Raw genomic sequence first — 20,936 nt, forward strand, 5'->3', positions numbered from 1 at the left:
CAGACCATTTCCTTTTCCCAGGTATCTGCTTAAAGATAGCGAATTCGTGTCCAATATTTTACAACAGCTAGAGGTGTTTTTCAGGGAAAATACTGGAACAGCATCCCCGCTGATAGTCTGATATACGATCAATCAATCAATCAATCAGTCAGTCACATTTATAGAGCACGCTACTCACCCGTGAGGGTCTCAAGGTGCTGGGAAGAGGGGGGGGGGGCGCTACTGCTCGAAAAGCCAGGTCTTGAGGCGCTTCCTGAAGGAGAGATGGTCCTGGGTTAGTCGTAGGTGGGTGGGGAGGGTGTTCCATGTCTTGGCCGGCAGGTAGGTGAAGGATCTTCCTCCGGTGGTGGTGGTTCTGCGGATTCGTGGGACGGTGGTGAGGGAGAGGCTGGTGGAGCGGAGCTGGCGGGTGGGCGTGTAGAACATGAGGCGGTTGTTGAGGTATTCAGGGCCCAGGTCGTGGAGAGCCTTGTGTGCGTGGGTGAGGAGTCTGAACGTGATCCTCTTGTTGACGGGGAGCCAGTGCAGGTTCCTCAGGTGGTCGGAGATGTGGCTGTGACGAGAGATATCCAGGATGAGTCGTTCTGTATGCGTTTAAGTCTTTTCTGTAGTTTGGCGGTGGTCCCAGCATAGAGGGTGTTCCCGTAGTCCAGACGGCTGGTGACGAGGGCCTGGGTGACCCTCTTCCTGGTTTCAGTGGGGATCCAGCGGAAGATCTTACAGAGCATGCGGAGGGTGTTGAATCAGGAGGATGTGACGCAGTTGACTTGCCTGGTCATCGTGAGGGAGGAGTAGAGCATGAAACCCAGGTTGCATGCGTGGTCCATGGGCTTGGGGGGGTGTCCAGAGCAGGGGGCCACCAGGAGTCGTCCCAGGCGGAGATGGCTGGGTCGAGTATGAGGACTTCCATCTTGTCTGAGTTCAGTTTCAGACGGCTGAGTTCATCCATTCCCCGACGTCTTTCATTCCGTCCTGGAAGCTGGCTTTTGCGGTGGCGGGGTCGTTGGTGAGGGAGAGGATCAGTTGGGTATCGTCGGCGTAGGAGAGGATGTTGAGGTTATGCTTGCGTGCGATGGCTGTGAGGGGGCTCATGTAGACATTGAAGAGGGTGGGGCTGAGCGAGGAGGGTCGGGCTGAGCGAGGAGCTTTGGGGTACACCGCAGATGATCTTGGTGGCTGCTGCGCGGAAGGTGGACTCTTTGGGTTCTGTTGGAGAGGAAGAAGGTGATCCATTTCAGGGCCTTTCCTTGGATCCGGGCTTGGTGGAGGCGGGTTGTCAGGGTGTGGTGGCAGACCATGTCAAAAGCCGCCGATAGGTCGAGGAGGATGAGGGCGGCAGTTTCCCTGTTGTCAAGCAGGGTCCTGATGTCATCTGTGGCTGCGAGGAGGGCGGTCTCGGTGCTGTGGTTCGCTCGGAATCCGGACTGCGATGCGTCAAGGGCGCCGTTCGTCTCGAGGAAGGCGGTCAGCTGGTTGTTGGTGGTTTTCGCGATGACTTTTGCGGGGAAGGGGATGAGCGAGATGGGGCGGAAGTTCTTGAGGTCTGTGGGGTCTGCGATGGGTTTCTTCAGGAGGGCGCTGATCTCCGCATGCTTCCAGCTCTCCGGGAAGGTGGCGGATGCGAAGGAGTTGTTGATGATGTCCCGGAGTTGGGGTGCGATGATGGAGTCGGCTTTGTTGAAGATGTGGTGTGGGCAGGGGTCGGTCGGGGAGCCCAAGTGGATGGTGTTCATCGTGTGGGTGGTGTCTTCCATGTAGACAGGGGTCCAGGCGCAGAGGGTGGTGGTGGGGGGCGACGGTTCGGTGGTGGGGTATGTGTTCTGAGCGCCGAAGCTGTCGTGTATGTCGGCGATCTTGCGGTGGAAGAAAGTGGCGAGATCGTTGCAGAGGTCTTGCGATGGCATGTCGTCGTTGATGCTGGCGTTGGGGTTGGAGAGCTCTTTCATGATGTTGAAGAGTTCCTTGTAGTTGTGGGTGTTGTTGTCCAGACGTTCTCTGAAAGATTACCTTTTGGTGGTGCAGATCAGCTGGTCGTGTTTTCGGATGGCGTTCTTGAGGGCTGTCATGTTTTCTGTTGATTGGTTGTGGCGCCAGGCTTTCTCGAGGGCACGGCGAGATTTCTTGGAGTCTTTGAGGTCGTTGGTGAACCATGCAACTTTCTTGCTTTCGGGGTTGCTTGGAGGGTTCTTCAGTGGAGCAAGGGCATCGGCGCAGCTGGTGATCCACTGTGTGAGGTTGCGGGCTGCTTCGTTGGGGTCCGTAGTGTTGGTGGGAGTGTTTTGTCTCAAGGAGGTGGTGAGCTGGTCGGTGGTGATCTTGCTCCAGCATCTTCGGGGGGCTTGTTGCGGGCGGTGGTGGGTCATTGCTTTCCTGAAGTTGAAATGGACGCAGCTGTGATTGGTCCAGTGGAGTTCGGTGGCGTGGCTGAATGAGATGTGGTTGCTGGAGGAGAAGACTGGGTCGAGCGCGTGGCAGGCGTAGTGGGTGGGGGTGTTGACCAGTTGCTTGAGATCGAGGTTGGAGAGGTTGTCCAGCAGGTAAGTGGTGGTGTTGTCCTTGCTGTTCTCCAGGTGGAAGTTGAGGTCCCCTAGGAGGATGTAGTCAGAGGAGGCGAGAGCGAGCGGGCTGATGAAGTCTGTGATGGCTTCGCTGAAATGAGAGTGTGGTCCCGAGGGTCTGTAGATGAGGGTACCTCTGAGGGTGGTCTTGGGGTCGGTGTGAATCTGGAAGTGAAGGTGCTCTGCAGCGGTGAGGGTGGCGTCGGTGTTGGTCGTGATGCGGATGGTGTTTCTGTGGACAATGGCGATGCCCCCTCTGGCTTGGTTGACGCGGTCCCTCCGGATGATCTTGTAGCCGACCGGGATGGCTATGGCGATGTCGGGGGCTGAGAAGGCGTTCATCCAGGTTTCCGTGAGGAAGGCGATGTCCGGTGCTGTAGTGTCGAGGAGGTCCCAGAGTTCGACGGCGTGTTTGTGGACGCAGCGGGTGTTGAGTAGGATGCACTTGAGGCGGTTGTTGTTGGCGTCTGTTCTGGCGGGCGTGGAGCAGGACCTAGTGCAGGTGAAATTGCAGGCTTGGCAGGTGAAGGCTCCGTGGGTGCGTTTCGGGGTGGCTTGGTAGCAGGTTGGCTGTCGGCGGGTGTTTAGTGTGTGAAGGGTGCTGACGTCATACCTCCGTCAGGTGGGCTGGCTCCGGCGAGGTCCAGGGGGTCTGGCGCTGGGTACGGTCACTGGCGCGGCCTTCGGCGCGCCTGCTTCGTGAGCGCATGGACTCTGCCATAAATGGCAAGGAGGGAGGATCAGCTGGGAGGCGGGAGCGGAGTGGCGAATGGGCGTGGCCGCAGGGGAGCAGAGGCAGGGAGCGGAGGGTGTGAGACGAGCGGGAAAGACGGTCCTAATGACGGCGAAGACAGAGGGGAAACAGTGGCAACAAGTCACAGTCACAAAATAACAGAGATTACAGGGCACAAATACAGAAGACAGAATGCAAAAAACAGTCACAAAACTCGCAGTGGCAGTGGGGGAGACCAGGCGCACTCAGAGGGGGCCGTGCAGTGTGAGGAGCGATCGGCCCTGGGGACAGGGTCAGGTCGCAGCTCTCCGCCGCACGGACAGCGCATTAATTGTCCAGTGGGAGGGAGGATCAGCTGGGAGGCGGGAGCGGGGTGGCGAATGGGAAGGGGACAGAGGAAAAAGGGGCGGGCCGCGGGGGGGGGGTGAGACTAGCAGGAAAGACGGTCCTAAGGGCGGCGAAGACAGAGGGGAAACAGTGGCAACAAGTCACAGTCACGAAATAACAGAGATTACAGGGCACAAATGCAGAAAACAGAATACAGAAACCAGTCACAAAACTCGCAGTGGCAGCGGGGGAGACCGGGCGCACTCAGAGGGGGCTGTGCGGTGTGAGGAGCGAGCCCTGGGAACAGGGTCAGGTCGATGAAAGCTTTTGCCAGAGGCATTACCCAACAATACATATGGCAGTAGAACAAAACGGAAAAGCGATCTGGAGATATTGGTCTGTGCCTTACGCAACATCGAAAAACAACATACTGAGGCTGTATCGCGAGACCAGAGGGCTCAGGGTTATTTGCTTCTTTCCCTAATAGACGCAAGAATGTCAGTAAAAAAGTCTTTTAGGGGAAAAATAGCAGCTAGATACAATAAATACCGCACAGAGCAATACGAATATGGTGAGCAAATTGGCAAAGTCCTGGCTTATCAGGCAGCAGAAGCGAAGGCTAAAACTAAGATAAGTTGTATAAAGGGCGCAGATAGTATTTTACATACTCATTCTTCAGCTATTCTAGAACAGTTTTCTTTATTTTATCAGAAACTTTATTCATACACTTCTGCACCTGACAAAGAGGACATGGCACAGTATCTTGCAGACAGCAACCTCCCAGTTGTGAGCGAGGCGGATGCAGCTTTATTAGACAGCACAGTATTGCTGGAAGAGATTGAGACTGCTATATCGGCACTGCCTTTAGGAAACCCGAAGGGGAAGACTCCATACCCATAGAATTTTACAAGGTTTTTAAAAGGGTACTGCTCATACCATTTAGCATGGTTATTCACTATGGTGGTACAAGTGGGAGGATACCCGAGTCATGGACTATGACTCGGATAGTATTCTTTCTTAAGAAAGGCAAACCATCTACAGAGTGTGGATCATACCGACCCATCTCCCTCAAACGCGGATGCCAAGATTTTTTCGAAAATCTTGGCATGCCGCCTTGCCCCAATGATGCCAGGATTAGAATCTAAAAACCAACATGGGTTTATTCCTGGCAGAGATACTACCGCTAATGTCAACATGGCCGTTGGGGCCTTTGACTTTGCTGAGAAGAAGATGAAGGGTCTTGGTATTATTCTCCTAGATGCCAAAAAGGCCTATGACAGGGTCGGTGGGACTTCTTGTGGGCCACACTAACTACACTTTGCCTTGGAGGGCAGTTTAGGTTGTAAGTGCAAGCCCTATATTATAAACCTCAAGCTAAGCTGGGTTATTCATGGTCATACTCAATTCCATTTGGTATTTTTCGCGGTACTAGGCAGGGGAGTTGCCCCCTCTCCCCACTATTATTTGCTCTATTCATAGAGCCATGTATTCGTATTTTGCAAGCTTGTACACATATAAAACCATTAGTGTCTGAGATAACTAAGCTCAAGATCATGGCATACGCAGACGATATTGCAATTTTTACAACTAACCCAGTCAAGGCTGTCTCAGCTATCGGGAAAGAAGCAGTTAAGTTTGGGACTGTCTCCGGTTATAAATTAAACGTCAATAAAATGCAAGTACTTTATTCATTTCAAACCTGAATCTCCAATTATGGGGGTATGCACTGCAGTGACGTGTCTGGGAGTTAAGATATCAGCTAAAGTTGACCAGATTGTAACCTTAAATTACATGCCATTATTGAACGATACTACTAAATTACTAAAGAAATGGCACAAGCTTCCCATAGGGATTTTATGGAGATGCAATATAATAAAAATGAAAATACTTTGTTTAGGTCAACCCCCCTACGGGTCTTATATATATTGTTCTTAAAACTCCAGGGGGTTCTTAGTAGTTTCATATGGGGGTTTAAGAAGCCTAGAAGGCCGATCGATCTGCTTAAATCTCCTTATAATCAAGGTGGACTAGGCCTACCACACTTTAAAATTTACTTCGAGCTGCGTTTGCTGGACGTTTCCGCAGTCTTCTCAGTCTTGATCAGAAAGATTCCCTTTACCGGCTGATTCTAGGAAACAATAGCCAACTATTTTTATAACGTACTAACGACCCAAATTACTTTAAGCGAGTTAGGTTTAAGACAGTAAGGTACAGTATCTATATATGACGGGCTATGGCTGCCAGAGACAAATTATCGTTGTTTCATAATAAGTTCCCATTGTGGGGGAACCCTATGTTTCCTGAGATGTTCCATGACCATGCTAGTAAATCCTGGCCCAAGTATGGGATTATATGTTTAGGCAATCTGTATGATGGGAGCGGGCTTAAGTCATTTGAAGGTTTACAACTTAATTATAAACTACCTGTCCAATTCTTTTTTAAGTATCTGCAGATCAGGGACTACCTGTGGAAAAACTTGGCGCTGAACGCGATAACTCATTCTAGGATCTGGGACTGCCTGTATGGTGAAAAAACGAAGTCCCTAATTGGTGATATGTACAAACATCTGTATAATCTCAGGCTGGATGGAAGCTAAAAATTAGCGATGCGTCGGAGTCAAGTATTGGGGGTAGACGTAACACCTGGCGTGATTAAACAGGCCCTAGGAAACATAGGCGATACAGTCCACTCTGTGAGTTTACAATAACAATTCCGCACGATATGCATGCTGTACTACACGCCTGAAAAGATAACTAAATGGGCCCATGGAAATAACTTTAGTGACAAGACAAAATGCCCTAAATGCGGGACACATGCTGCTAACCTTATACATATGTTCATAGCGTGCCTAGAACTGAAAACTTACTGGCAGAAGATAGGCCAGGTGCTCCATCTTAAATTAGGATTGGATCCCTGATTAACAGTTCTGGAAATCATGTTAGGTTATAAGGGAGACAAACCAGCAATTAAACAACTTTTTTCAATTTTGATGGTCGCAGCTCGATTAGCTATTGCTCGAGCATGGGTCTACCCGACACGGCCATCTATTGGAGAGTGGTGGACCATTATTAGGGAAATGTTTGGTCTGGAAACTGCTCTGGCTAAAGCTGGGGGGGGGGGGGGGGGGGGGGGGGTTCGTTCCTTGGTCAAGTTGGAAGCAATATGGGGACCCATGGCTCTGGAGGCCTCATACTAATTAAATAAGGAGGTGTATTCCTCTATCTATGCAATATCAATATCTTGATACAGTTGGGTCATATGCGATTGTTTTCTTCTTTTTGTTTTTAAATGCTATTGCTCCTTTCCTTTCCCTTCTCGTTATGAAAGGGCTGTCTTTTTTTCCCCCTCCTCTCGGTTTTGATTAATTTAAATTTCAAGATGATATCTGTTACTCATATCGATTTATGTTCACTGTTATTTGCCCTTTTGATGGCAATAAAAAATATTTTTTTAAAAGGTATATTTTTATATAGAAGTGTTCATATAAATTCTTTGGTACATTCATGATGGTACTATGAGAATGCAATTATGGTAACGGATTGGGCACACGGTATACCAATAATACATTCAATACAAGTTATTTTTAATTTTGTGATAGAGATTAAATCATTAATTGAATTAGCGTAATTGGTGACGTATCAGTACTTAGAAATGCAAATGCTACTTACCAGTATGCATCTGTTCTTGGCATGTAGGGCTGCTGACATTCATATCTGTGCATAGATCGCCGCCTAGTGTTGGGTCCAGATGATTGCACATTGTTGTCCTGGAAGAGTCTTCGAAGTATCACGAGATAGGTGGCTCCTCCCCTGGACTACAGTGCGCATGGGCATCGCCTCCATCCCCAGATTGTTTTTAGCCATTGGCAGAGATGGAGTGAAGTATGTGAGTGATGCCCATGCTAAGAGCATATATATATATATGTAAATGAATACTGCAGCTGCTACAGGCGCCGGGGAGGAGGGTGGGCGATATGAATGTCAGCAGCCCTACATGCCAAGAACAGATGCATACTGGTAAGTAGCATTTGCAGTTCGAGGCATGTGGGCTGCTGAATTCATATCTGTGCATAGAATACATAGCAGTCCCTCCATTAGCGGCGGCCGCCCGTGCCAGCTGCAGCAGTTTGAAAAAGAGTTTTGAGAACAGCCTGACCAACAGCTGCCTGCTGTTTGGAGTGCACGTCTACACAGTAATGTTTAGTGAAAGTATGCGTGGTAGACCATGTGGCTGCTCTACAAATATCTTCTAAGGGAATGTTACCTAGGAAAGCCATAGAGGCCCCCAACTTTCTGGTGGAGTGGGCTCTTGGTGGAATTGTGAGAGTGCGTTTAGCCTTAGCGTAACAGATTTGAATGCATTTCACGATCCACCTAGCGATCCCAGCTTTGGAGATAGCGTTTCCCTTGTGGTGTGAGGCAAATGCAACGAAAAGTTGCTTGGTCTTACGAAAATCTTTTGTCCTGTCAATGTAGTACATTAAGGCTCTTTTAACATCAAGGGTGTGGAGCATCCGCTCCGCCAGTGACTCTGGGTTTTGAAAAAACACTGGCAGCTCAATTGTCTGGTTCATGTGGAATTGAGATACAACCTTGGGTAAGAATTTAGGGTTAGTGCGGAGCACTACCCTGTTAGCGTGCACTTGGAAGAAAGGTTCTTGGATGGTGAGCGCCTGCAACTCACTAACCCTCCGTAGCGATGTAATCGCTACTAAGAAAGCAACCTTCCATGTCAGAAACTGAAGCTCACAAGAGTGCAGTGGCTCAAAGGGAGGACCCATCAGCCTTGTAAGAACCACATTGAGGTTCCATTCCGGAGCTGGTGGTGTCCGTGGTGGAATGACTCTTTTGAGTCCCTCCAGAAAAGCCTTGATAGCAGGGACCTTAAAAAGTGATAGGTGTTGCCTATTCTGGAGGTATGCTGCCATTGCAGACAAGTGAATGCGGATGGAAGAATACGCCAAATTGCATTGGTACTGGTGGAACAGGTAACAAATGATGTTCTGAATGGAAGCATCTAGCGGGTCAATATCGTGGTTTACACAGTAAATGACAAACCGCTTCCATTTAGCCGCATAACAAGCTCGAGTAGTGGGCTTCCTTGCCTCCCGAATGATGTCCATGCTATCGGGGGGAAGATTGAGGTAGCCAAACTCTAGGACTTCAGGAGCCAGATCGCCAGGTTGAGCTGTTGCGGATCTGGGTGCTGAATGTCGCCATGGCTCTGCGTCAGAAGGCTGGGGGTGAGATGAAGCCTTTGATGCGGTACCACGGAGAGTTCCAGAAACGTGGTGTACCATGGTTGGCGAGCCCACGGCGGAGCAACCAGGATGAGAGTCATCGAGTGCTGCCTGAGTTTGCGTGCCACCAGCGGTATCAGAGGTGCTGGGGGAAAAGCGTACGCAAATCTGCCTGACCAGTTCATCCACATCGCATTGCCCTGCGATTGCGGGTGTGGGAACCTGGCGGCGAAGCTTTGGCATTTTGCGTTCTCCTTTGTGGCGAACAGGTCTATCTCGGGATGACCCCACTTTTGGAAGTACGGTTGGAGTACTGATGGATGTATCTCCCACTCGTGCATTTGGTGGCTGTGCCTGCTGAGCAGGTCCGCCATCTGGTTGTCTTTGCCCGGGAGATGCTCTGCCATGAGGAAGATGTTCCTCTGAATGGCCCACTTCCACATGCTCTGAGCCAGATGAGACAGCTGCGGAGAGTGTGTGCCCCCCTGTTTCTGAATGTAGTACATGGCCGTCATGTTGTCCGTCCGGATCAACACGACCTTGTTGCACAGATGTACTTTGAATGCCTTCAAGGCCATGAAGATTGCCATCAGTTCCAAAACGTTGATGTGCATCTTCCTCTGCTGTAGTGTCCATAGTCCCTGCACTGTGTAATGGAGTACATGCGCTCCCCATCCCTGGAGAGAAGCGTCCGTTGTCAGGATAATCTGTGGCACAGGCTCCTGGAACGGTCGGCCCTTGCAAAGGTTTTGTGGATTCCACCAATGCAGAGAGTTGTACGCCCGACCGCTCACCAACACTAGGGCTGTCAGTTGCCCATGAACCTGAGTCCACTGACGTGCTAGGCACTCCTGAAGCGGACGCATATGTAGTCTCGCGTGCGGGACGATGGAGATGCAGGAGGCCATCATGCCTATCAACTGCATGAACACTCTCGCTGGAAGCGAGTGCTGAGGTCTGAATCGTTGGATCAGCGTTTGGATACTGGCGATTCTCACTGAGTTTGGCTGCGCAGTGGCTGCCAGAGTGTTTATTGTCGCGCCCAGATACTGCCGTATATGGGCGGGTTGGAGATGGGATTTCGGATAGTTCAGCGAGAATCCCAGATCGTGCAGGAGATGAATGGTGCGGGACACGTGGTCGGCGCACTGCTGTTCTGACTTTGCCTGAATGAGCCAGTCGTCCAGATAGGGGTAGACGTGGACGTTCTGGCGTCGTAGATGTGCTGCCACAGTCGCCAGACACTTTGTAAAGACTCTTGGCGCTGTGGTGACCCCGAAAGGCAGAACCCTGAACTGGTAGTGCTGGTCTTGAATCGTGAATCTGAGGTACTTCCTGTGGGAAGGATGCAGGGGGATATGAAAGTCCTGAGATCCAGCGTAGCCAGGAAGTCCCCCTGTTGAAGCAGAGGGAGGACTTGCTGCAACGTGAGCATATGGAAGTGCTCCGACAGAATGTACCAGTTGAGGGGCCTGAGGTCCAGGATGTGCCTGAGGGATCCGTCCTTTTTGGGGATCAGAAAGTAAAGAGAGTAAACTCCTGTTCCCCTTTCCGGCAGTGGAACGAGCTCTATTGCCCCTTTTTGCAGCATGACTTGAACTTCCTGCTGCAACAAGTGCAAGTGCTCGCCGGACATAGGACGGTTTCTTGGAGGTATGTTTGGTGGAGTGGAACTAAGTTCTAGACAGTAACCGTACTGGATAAGAGATTTGACCCACCTGTCCGTGGTGATGGATTTCCACGTGGGCAGGAACTGCTGGAGTCTCCCCCCGACCGGTGTTGTGTGGTCGGGGGCAGTGACAAGGCGTCACTGTTTGTTGGTGGAGGAGGACCTGGAGCTGTTGTTTCCACGTCCCCTGCCTTTAACGTTGTTGCCCCTGTAACCACCTCTACCTTTGTTGGTGTATGAGGTTTGGGTGTTGCTCTTATAGTACTGTGTGGATTGCGATGCCTGACCCCTTGAGGTGCCTCTGTTATTGGAGCGGCGAAAGGAACCACCCCGAAACTGCTGAGACAGGAGGGCCCCCATAGACTTAGCAGTGTCCGTGTCTTTCTTCATTTTTTCAAGTGTCGCATCCACCTCGGGGCCAAACAGGTGGTCAGGATTAACTGTTTGGTTTAAGATGGTTGTCTGTATGTCAGGTTTGAAGCCTGATATTCTAAGCCAAGCATGCCTCCTCAGCAACATGCTAGTGTTGATTGCCCTGGAGGCGGTATCAGCCACGTCCAGTGCACATTTGATGGAAGCGTTGGTGATCAGCTTCCCCTCCTGAATGAGCATTTCACCTGCCTCCTTGTACTGATCAGGCAAGTGCTGCAGAAGTGTTTCTAGGGTGTCGTAATGGGCCTGCGTGTTTGAAATGCGCCAAATATTAGCTGCCTGCGCAGCAATTCGTTTCCCTGAGGCTTCAAATATTTTTGACTCTTTGTCTGGGGGAGGAGCGTCACCCGTGGTCTGCGAGTTCGCCCGCTTACGTGCGTTGGATACCACCAAAGAGTCCAGCGGCAAGTGTCCCTTGATGTACGTTGGATCCGAGGGCGCTGCCTTGTATTTTTTATCAATGCGAGGATTGATGACTCGCGCCCGAGTGGGCTCCCTGAAAACCTCAGGCGCGTGCTTCAGCACTCCCTTGAGCATAGGCAATGTCTTGACTGACTTTTCAGCCACTGAGAAAGTGTCAAACAAAAAATCGACATCCACAGGATCTGAATGTAGGTCGACATCATGATTAGCTGCAGCTCTCTCAATCAGAGCGTTGAAGGCTGCAGAGTTCTCTGTTGGAGAAGTCTTTGCTGCAAAAAGCTGCGGTTCATGACCCGACTGGGGGTCCTCAGGGTCGCCTCCGGCAGACCAAGGTTCATGTACCTCCTCTGGATCGGAGTAGGCTGGATAATTGTACTCGTCCTCTTCATCTCCGTCACCTTCCCCAGCGTTTGAATGCGTCGGTGAAAGTTCCAAATTATGTGGAGATGCAGGCTCTATAGGGTCAGAAGTACCCGCAGAGTCCTTCTTGTTTTTGAGTGGAATACGATAATGTTCCAACACCGGCTCCGTGGTGATCTTTCGTTTGAGGAGAGAGAGCTTCCCGGTGTTGGCGTCGATAACAACCTCTCGACGCTCCTCATCTGCGAGTGGCTGGAGCCGAGGCTTCGGCCCTACCGATGACACCTTCAAAGGCACCCCGGCCCCATGCTTCGGAGCGAAAGCCTTCGGCGTCGTCTTCGGCGGCAGCGTGAAGCGGATAGGCGTTTGCGCCTTTGCCGGCTTTGGTGTATGCTTCGGCACCACATCCTTCGGTTCGGGAGCCACGGCGTCCTTCCGAATCCGCTGCAGGGACTCCATGACCTTTTTTGTTAAGGCCGGTGAGGGCTGGACCGGCTCGAGCGATTTCCCCGAGTCCGGCGTCGGGTCGGCGGAAGGCACGGTCTTCGGAGCCGACACATCACCATCCTTGGCCTTGACGGCCGGAGTCGGCGCAGCCAGAGCTTCGGCGCCGTCCTGACGCTTCTTTGGAGCCTTCTTCGGGTCTTCGACCTCGACCACCTTCGGCGCCGACGCGTCGGTCGTCTTCGCCTTCGGCTTCGACACCGGGTTCTTCGGGTCGGCCATCTTGGCGCGGCTCTTGCTGTCGGCCATTTTGAATTTCTTGGACGCTGAGGCCTCTGGGGCCTTCTGTCCCACTAGTGCGACTTTCACTTTCGATTTCGAAACCGTTGGTGTGGACCCCGATGGTTTCACTTTCGTTTTCTTCAACGGGAGTGGCACATCTGAAATGTCCGTGGCCGGGCCCGGAGGCGAGGCCGTGGGACGATTAGCGAGGTCTTGGGTAAGGCCCGAAGGCGATCCCTCGACCTGGGCCGTATAGTGGGGATTGACCCCTGAGTCAGTTTGAGGATGCTCCTCCTCTGAGCTATCCTCCACGGTGGCAATGGCCCCATCGTCGTCCCCTACCTCACCGACGACTTCATCAAACTCCTCGTCTCCCGCGTCGTAGTTTTCTTCCTCCGACGCCGGGCTAGAGTCCGAAACTTGAAAGACATTGTCGTCTCCAACGTCTTCTTCGAAGATGTTGTCTGGCGGGGGCGCTGATAACTGGGCCTGGAGTCTAGCGGCCCGACGAAGCTTGAGAGTCTTCTTACACCGGAACTTTGAGCAGGCCATACACCTGGCCTCATCATGGTCCGGCGACAGACATTTGTTGCACACTGGGTGCACGTCGAGGTGTGAATACTTGGAGGTGCACACTGGGCACCTCTTAAACGGAGTTCGTTCCATGTCTGGAGCGTCGTGTAGGCCCGTCCGCGCCGACAGCACGCGGAAGGGCAGCAAGAGTTCGGAGCTGAAGAGAAGTTAAACCCGAACGAAAAACGATACCGACGCCAAGCCTAAAGACCTTTTGGTCTCAAGTTAGGAAAGTTAAACAACTATCGATTCTGACAGAGGGAACCGAAACACATCCGAACCCAATGGCGGAAAAAAACAATCTGGGGATGGAGGCGATGCCCATGCGCACTGTAGTCCAGGGGAGGAGCCACCTATCTCGTGATACTTCGAAGACTCTTCCAGGACAACAATGTGCAATCATCCGGACCCAACACTAGGCGGCGATCTATGCACAGATATGAATTCAGCAGCCCACATGCCTCAAACTAATTAATTGCCTAGATACCGTTAGAATTTAAAGACCTACCCTTTTGAAAGATGTTTAGGCACAGTACAGGGTCTGGAGAATCACGGGACTGCAAAGCTTGCTCCAGTGTTCGGCCTTTGCTGTACCTTGTGGGTTTGCTTGACATTGCCGGTCCCAAGTGACTTGTAGCCTTTGGGCTTTGTTTCTAGACTGGAGGGCAATGTCGGGGAAAAACAAGTCTTAGAGTTGAGGAGGAGTGGATGAGGGCCATAAAAATAAAGAACCACTCACCAAGACAGTTGGGACCCCTCTACTTCCCAGGAACACTCCCCAGAGTAGTCGTATGTGCATCAAATGGATGGCCATCGGAAATTCCCATTTAAAAGCACTATATAGAGAGTCACAGGGTTCTTTACATTTTTATATCAAAAGTAGAAGCAGGAGGAGCAAAGAAATGTTACTTGGAAAGAGGCTGCATTTGGCCGTTGGAGACTCTCTGACCCCATGATGTGTCAAGAACCAATAATATTACCTTACCACACATTTTTGGCACTTTTCTTTTTAAAAGTTCACCTGGCCTCAGCCTTCCCATCACTCGTGTTTGGAAAGATGGAAGGGGAAATAGCTAATTTACGCTTTTAGGCAGATAACGAGTTGGTCTCCAAGTTACAGTTTCAAAATCTGGACTAATCACACAGAAAAGAGACGAGAGTACTGTCACTATATTAGTCAATGACAACGCCACTCGTCAGAACCAAAGCAGCCTTGCACAGTCCACAGCCCAATTTTCCAAAGGGGGAACAAAATGTATAAAAACGCTGAGAGAGTAAAATGGAAACGTAAAATAAAGTTATCAAAACCAATAAAAAAAATACACGGCTGTGAGAAAGAACCAACACAGGAGAAATAAAATCACAAGTTAGGTGTCGTACTGTAAAAATAATATTTGTGATACATGCCGGAAAACAGGTTAAGTATCCAGGGATATCTTTCAGCAAGGGCTAAACGATGTAGTAGAGAAATGAAAACAACAGAGAAACATACTGACTTGGATATCAAACATTTCTACAGTGTTCATGAGATCAGTATGTATTGGCGGGGGGTGGGGGGGGGGGGGGAGAAAAATCGCAATTCTAAATGCAAACATTTTTGTGGATTAAAAAATGTAGATGTCCATAGTGATCAAGAGCATTTAAGTTACTTAGGTTGTGTGTTCGGTCTCCTGGTATCGCACTATACTGTGGAACTGAAATGCTGAAGATAGATGAGGTTTTAATACTCTGCAACTCATTTGCCTTCTGGGTAATCTACGTTTATTAAATTTACCTTCACACCAAAGGAGTATTTTTTGCGATCCAGTCCATTAACTGCAAGTGTAAATCAGCAGGCTGCTATATAACTAGAGTTCAGCTGGCCCCAAAGTATGATTCAAGCTTATGCCATATACCCCACCAATGGGAGAAGCAATCCACCCGAAACAAGATCACACACAGTGTTAAGCTGGGCATCACAAGCACCTTTATTGCATTCAGAAGGCGGCAGGATACAGTCAGATAATGCAGCAGTTTTTTTCCATAAACTCAAGAAAAGGGCAACTTTCTGACAAGTTACCGGCGCCTAGTGTCATTCAGGTAATTGCATGGTCCAGGCCAGAGAAGCACCAGTTTATATGGCGAGATGTAACCAGACAAAAGATCATTTTCCAGTTCAGAGATGAGGCAGATATTTCACTGCTTCCAAAACAGCTCTGCCAAGGATCATCTTTTTGGCCCAAATTGTCCATCCCATCAATGAAAAGCATGCAACCATATTTGTTCTCCTCCTCAACCCCAACCAAAGAACATCAGGCCCACTCGATTAAACAAAATATAAATATTCTGTAGGAACCAGTAATTTTTCCCAGCTGCACTCTCGCTCACTCAATCCTCCCACCCCCGGAACATTTAAATATACATCTATGTAAACTGTGACTAACCCAAAAATATTTATAAAACAAACTAAGAAAAGGCGTAAATATCGGTGTTTGGATCTCCCAGATATTCCGGCCTAAACATCAGGTTCTCAGGACTAATAACAAACTTGAAACCTCCCCTTCCTCTTTGCTCATTGGTCAAGGGTGGGAAGGAGCAAGAGTGATAAGTTCCTGAAGATCCCTTCTGTGTGAAACATCTGTTGCCATTCCAGGCAGCAGAGGACTATTCCTAAAAATAAACAGTTGGCATCACCAAAAGTAGCTAAAACTCCTTCGATCCGTTAAAAATAAAATAATACTATGCTACCTTTGCCATTGTACATCCTGACAGTAAACAGTCAATAACTGACTTCTACAGAACATGAAAGATATTGTGTCCCGCTACCATTATACAGTTAAGCGACCTGTGCTCATTCTGTGCTCATTCTAAGACAGCAAATATTCCTGGTACATTCTCAATGCTGCTCTTGAGGAGGGAGGGGCAACTGGAAGATCATTTGGGGTAGAGCAAAACAGATCAATAATTGGAACTACCCTGAGATGTAGATAATAAATGTAGTCATAATGGTTCACAGCCTTTGTCAAGCTCAGAGACTTGTCCCAAGTGCATCTGTTGAATGAAGATGACGACTGAGTTGGTATTCTGTTTTAGCGGTTGCCACTCCTCGGTGTCCTCGTGATGAAGCTGGGCTTGCAGCCACGAAAGAGCCTAAAGAAGGATCCAATTAGATATCCCCTGTGGCAGCAGTTGAAGGCAGAACTAAGGCTCAATGTGGGGACGGTTCTGTGTTACATTTACAATGTAAACATAAGATGAAACCAAAGACTTAAAAACGGGAGAGCTGTGCTCTTGTCAAAAAATCAGGCACACATCCAAAAATCTGAAATCTTGCTCTTAAAATAAAATACTATGGTCTTAAAAAATGAACCAGATTCACATCAGACATCTCTACTTGTTCGCTCGTATACCAAACACAAAAAACATCTAATAGCAACAAAGTTCTCAAATGGCATACATTCCACACTGGCTTCTTATTTGCTGCCACTAGCTGGGGAAAGATCATATAGACGGCTCTTGTGGAGTATTTATTACATAGACATGGTCTTTCTCCAGCATTGGCAGCAAAATGTCCAAGAGAATGTACCACTGAAGAGGTGGAACATGCATGCTCACTTGAGCATCCCCACCGTAAATCCCCACCGTAATCCAAATAGCAAGAGGTTTGTGCCTTTTGTAAACATTCAACATGGTCAGATTATTACCTCTTTGGATGCCAAGAAAGCTTGGATTAGCAATTCTTCACATGGACAGGTTTAGGGATTATTTCATCCTATTTGACATATGTTCTTAGACTGATCACTGCCTCTTCAAATACCTCCGTGTGCTCTGGAGGAACAAGCGCAGTTTAAGGTCATGCCTAGTGCTTTTTTCATTGGGGAGAGATTGATGTTGTCTAACCAGAGAAAAGTAAAGGGGTTAGGTGGAGACGGTGGCTTACTGTGACGCTCTACTCCATTTTGGACTAGGATACCTTCTGCCAAGGCAAACTCCCAATATGAACCAGCTAGGGGAGGCAGCTTACTGAGATGTGCAGTGGCTGTTCCCAGGTCCATGGAAGAGGTATTCCTAATTTCAGTATCAACAACTTTGGAATAGAGCTGGTGGAGTTATTTCCCCCCTTAAACTTCTGGATTTTGCTAAGGACAAGTAATTTAAGGCCAGACCTCCTAGAATACAGATCGAGGGTGCAGCAAAATAAAAAAATATTGCCTCAATAGCGGGCACCCCAGCACCTGCACAACCACCTACCTCTGCCCTATCTGAGGGACAGCCTAGCTTGCAATCATGCTCTTGGTCATATCTTAAGACACTTTTTTAGGCTTCCTGGGCACAAAACAATCATGGTCAAAGGAAATTGTATTAAACCCAATCATTTCACTTCAGAAACAACCAGGATCTTATAAAGCAATCCTACCATCCTCGGCCAGATAACGCTTGAAGATGGAACATGACAGTCAATACAGAATACACATTGATTTACGGGCGCCATATGCAACTACAGCCAGTGGTATATGGGGTGAAGAAGACATGACAGGGAATGATAACAGCATATCCAAAGTGGAACCTCTGCTGCAAAAATCTAGGTATTGAACAAAGACCTTTTAGTGCACGTATGGGAGGAATCAAGGTCTTTGGCTTCATCAATGCTTGCAGACAGAAAACAAGAGACTTTATGCTTTTCTAATGAATGCAGGCTAGTATCAGAGGCATGCAGATTACTTAGAAACACCTCTACTCACAGGTTAAATGCCTTTTGCGTCACTGTCGTGTATGGACAGAGAACACAGATTGTGGTGCATATTCAAAAGGGACAAAACTCCACAACTTCGGCAATACACAAAGGTAAGATGACACTTATTGCATCCTCAGCACGCACAGGCCCAGGCCTTTGGTTTTACAATTATATGTGGTGTAACAAAAAGCATTCCACTTCAACAATGCCTGCAAAGCAGAACAGGTGACTTGTGCATGCAGGAGTAGAACAAAAGCATTGTACTACTACAGTGTACAAGGAAGCAAAACAAATATGCTTCAACAGTGCATGTGGAAGCAGAACAATGGCCTTCTGCAGCACCAGCTGAATTGGAACAATGTCCTTCGGCTCCACCAGGGCTAGCGGGAGGGCAACAAAGGCCACCTGTTCAACCAGTGCTTGCTGGACAACACAAAAGCCTTAGGTTTCAACAGTACATGCTCGAGTCAAAAAAATAAATCTTCACCCATGCATTCTGGAGCACAGCGAAGGCCTTCTGCTTCACCAGTACATGCAGGCGAAAAATAGCCGCCTTCACGAGTAAATATTAGAGGCTTTCTTCTCTACTAGTGCTTGTAGATGTCGAATTAAGGCCTTCTGCTTCGTCAGAGCACACAGTAGCAAAATAAATGGCGTCTAATACACCAAAGCACGGAGGATTGGAACAAAGGCCTTCTCTTTCACCAGTACATGCAGGAGGAAAATAACCTTCTGTACGAGTAAGTGGAAGGTTTCTTCTCCACAAGTGCATGCAGATGTTGAATCAAGGCCTCCTGCGTTGCCAGAGCGTGCAATAGCACAGTACGTGCCTTCTGATTCTCCAGAGGGTTGGAACAAAACCCTTTTGCTTCACAGTACATGTTGTAGACAAATAATAGCCTTCTTTGCACGTGCATAGAGGAGCATATTAGAGGCTTTCTTCTACGCTAGTGCATGCAGACGTAGAACCAAGGCCTTATGTTTAGCCATTGGAAGGGTAGCCTAATAAAGGCCTTTCAAACCCCATGCTCTGGTGTATTAGAACGAACATCTTTTGATACAGCACTGTGTGCACAAGTGGAGTAAAGACCTTCTGCTTGACAAGTACATGCACCACCAGAACAAAGGCCAACTGCTGCACATGGCTTGTCTGCGAGGGACAAATGTCTTCTGTTTGACCACAGTATGTGGGTTGAGAACTTATCTGGTGTATGCAGGAGAGGAACAAATGCTGTTTGAAGCAGAGAAGCAAACCCCCTTTGCTCCCTAGTGCTCAAGGGCGTATTCTGCTTCAATAGTAAGCAATGGAGCGGAGCTGCAGCCTTCGGTTCAAAAACCTTTTGCTTCACTAATGCTTGTAAACACTAAAAGGAGAGCACCCCGAGCCAATCGTAATTCATCAAACCAGACATAATTCACCAGCGCTCCAAAGTTTGAACGTCAGCTGGAAGGTGGTTTTACATTGAAGAGAATACGCATGACCTGAGCGGTAAGAAATAGGTCCAGGGTGAGCGAGGGCAGGCAAGATGCCCCAGTGTCCGAACTGCTCCTTCAGATCCGTGCAGCGGCAGGCAGCCTAGAGGTAGACCTTAGAGACAGTTGTGGAGGCAAGTAAACTAGCATAGGTATGCTGGGCTGTCTATAGTTCACAGCCTGTGGCCCAGGCTTGGATACCCAGCGGATATGGTTAGCGCTTAGTCCTGCTCCTTCTTGCAGGTGAAATCGTTGAACCTCTGTGCAAACGTCTCCGCAACCAGGAGGGGGAACACCAGGCTGGCATCAGCATGTACCTGTCATTGGAGAAAACGGGAGCGGGTTAGGGATGAAAAACTGGAATTCAAAGCGGGTCATAAGTCAACACAAAATTACATGCAGTAAGCAAAGAAACTGCGGAACAACAAATGTGCAGTGGCTTTATAGCATACGAGAACTCTAAAAGAGCAGGACTGTATGAACTCTGGCAGGTATACTCACTCCACAAGTATGTGAGGATAATAAAACCTTTGCAGGCTAGAGATTGGGGAATGTATAAGTGGCATGACAGACATCATACAGGCAGATCATTAAAGCAGACTTGTCTAACAGAGCATATTAACTATTTCTAACTTCACAGGTTAAAGGCTGAAGCAGGGATGTCCGACCATTTACACTGCCCTGTGTGGACTAGAAATCCATGCAGGCATGTTTTATATAACCCACACCATTCATCCATCCACAAGCTAGAAATCGAGGTAGGAAAGTCTGGCCAGACACACAACATAATACCCGTCCCAGCCTAGTGAGCAAAGCAGTTATGTCTGATCTGACATACACAGACTACACTCTTCATAGACTACATGCAAGATGCTTGACCTGCCCGACAATACTCCATTAACATGCTAGAGATCGAAAGAGGCATGTCAGACCTGGCATGCACCAAATGTCGTCACATGCTAGACATCAAAATGGGCATGGGTTGGTATGGAGAATGGCTCACCTGTATAACTGTGGAGTGCATGCACCCCTGCTTCAAGTTCTCCCAAGCAAGATGTAGTGTTTGGACCCACTACCTGGCGATCATGTGTGCATGCTGTGGCCTATTCTGGACATAAGTAAGACCAAGAGAGAGGCTCTGTGGTCAGATAGGCACCCTCCCAAGTACAAGTCTGACTATTGTCACCTAGCTATGCTGTAGAATGCGGACAGTGATACAGGTTTCAGTGAGCACTTTCTACTTGTCACACGCTAGAGAGAGGACCTACTGGCATTTCCCATGCTCTATAACGTGTATACCAGTCCCTTGCAACCAGGACCTTCAGCCCACCATGTGGAATATAGAAGGTGCATATTTAAACATTTATATAGGTAGCAGGAGTGCATGAGCACGTGTGACCTACTATATTGCATTTTGAGGGTTACTAAATCCAGTGCTGCATAAGATGGAGGAATAGAGAGCCCAGATAGGCGGTGTAAATTGGAGGACTCGTTCAAACAATACAGGGATCTTTGCAGTAGGTCAGACTGCAGATTGTTTAGTAGAGGAGACAGTGGGTCTGGTTGATGTTGGGGCATATTCCACCCCTCCTCCACCCCGACCATTTCCTAGCCCGTTTTGGTTGGGAGGTCTCTCCACCACAGGTTACGAAGCAGCTGAGTGGGTTAGCCAGGTATCTTTTATACCCTTGTTTAGGGTTTTTCATGAA

The 20,936-nt window shown here is 48.9% G+C and overlaps 1 protein-coding gene across 6 annotated transcripts in view; it reads right to left on the reverse strand.

Annotated features, from left to right (window-relative positions):
* Positions 1-14,983: 14,983 nt before the first annotated feature.
* Positions 14,984-20,936, reverse strand: part of LOC147662125 (deoxyhypusine synthase-like) — a 181,260-nt gene continuing 175,307 nt past the window's right edge. For all 6 annotated transcript variants that reach the window (XM_086951092.1, XM_086951090.1, XM_086951089.1 and 3 more), the window contains exon 10: positions 14,984-19,544. In XM_086951092.1, coding sequence (XP_086807218.1) covers positions 19,449-19,544 — 96 coding nt within the window. In that variant the 3' untranslated portion in view covers positions 14,984-19,448. The remainder of the gene's footprint in view (positions 19,545-20,936) is intronic.

This window comes from Lissotriton vulgaris, unplaced genomic scaffold (genome assembly GCF_964263255.1).
Source record: "Lissotriton vulgaris unplaced genomic scaffold, aLisVul1.2 SCAFFOLD_261, whole genome shotgun sequence".
In the NCBI taxonomy this organism is placed as follows: domain Eukaryota; kingdom Metazoa; phylum Chordata; class Amphibia; order Caudata; family Salamandridae; genus Lissotriton; species Lissotriton vulgaris.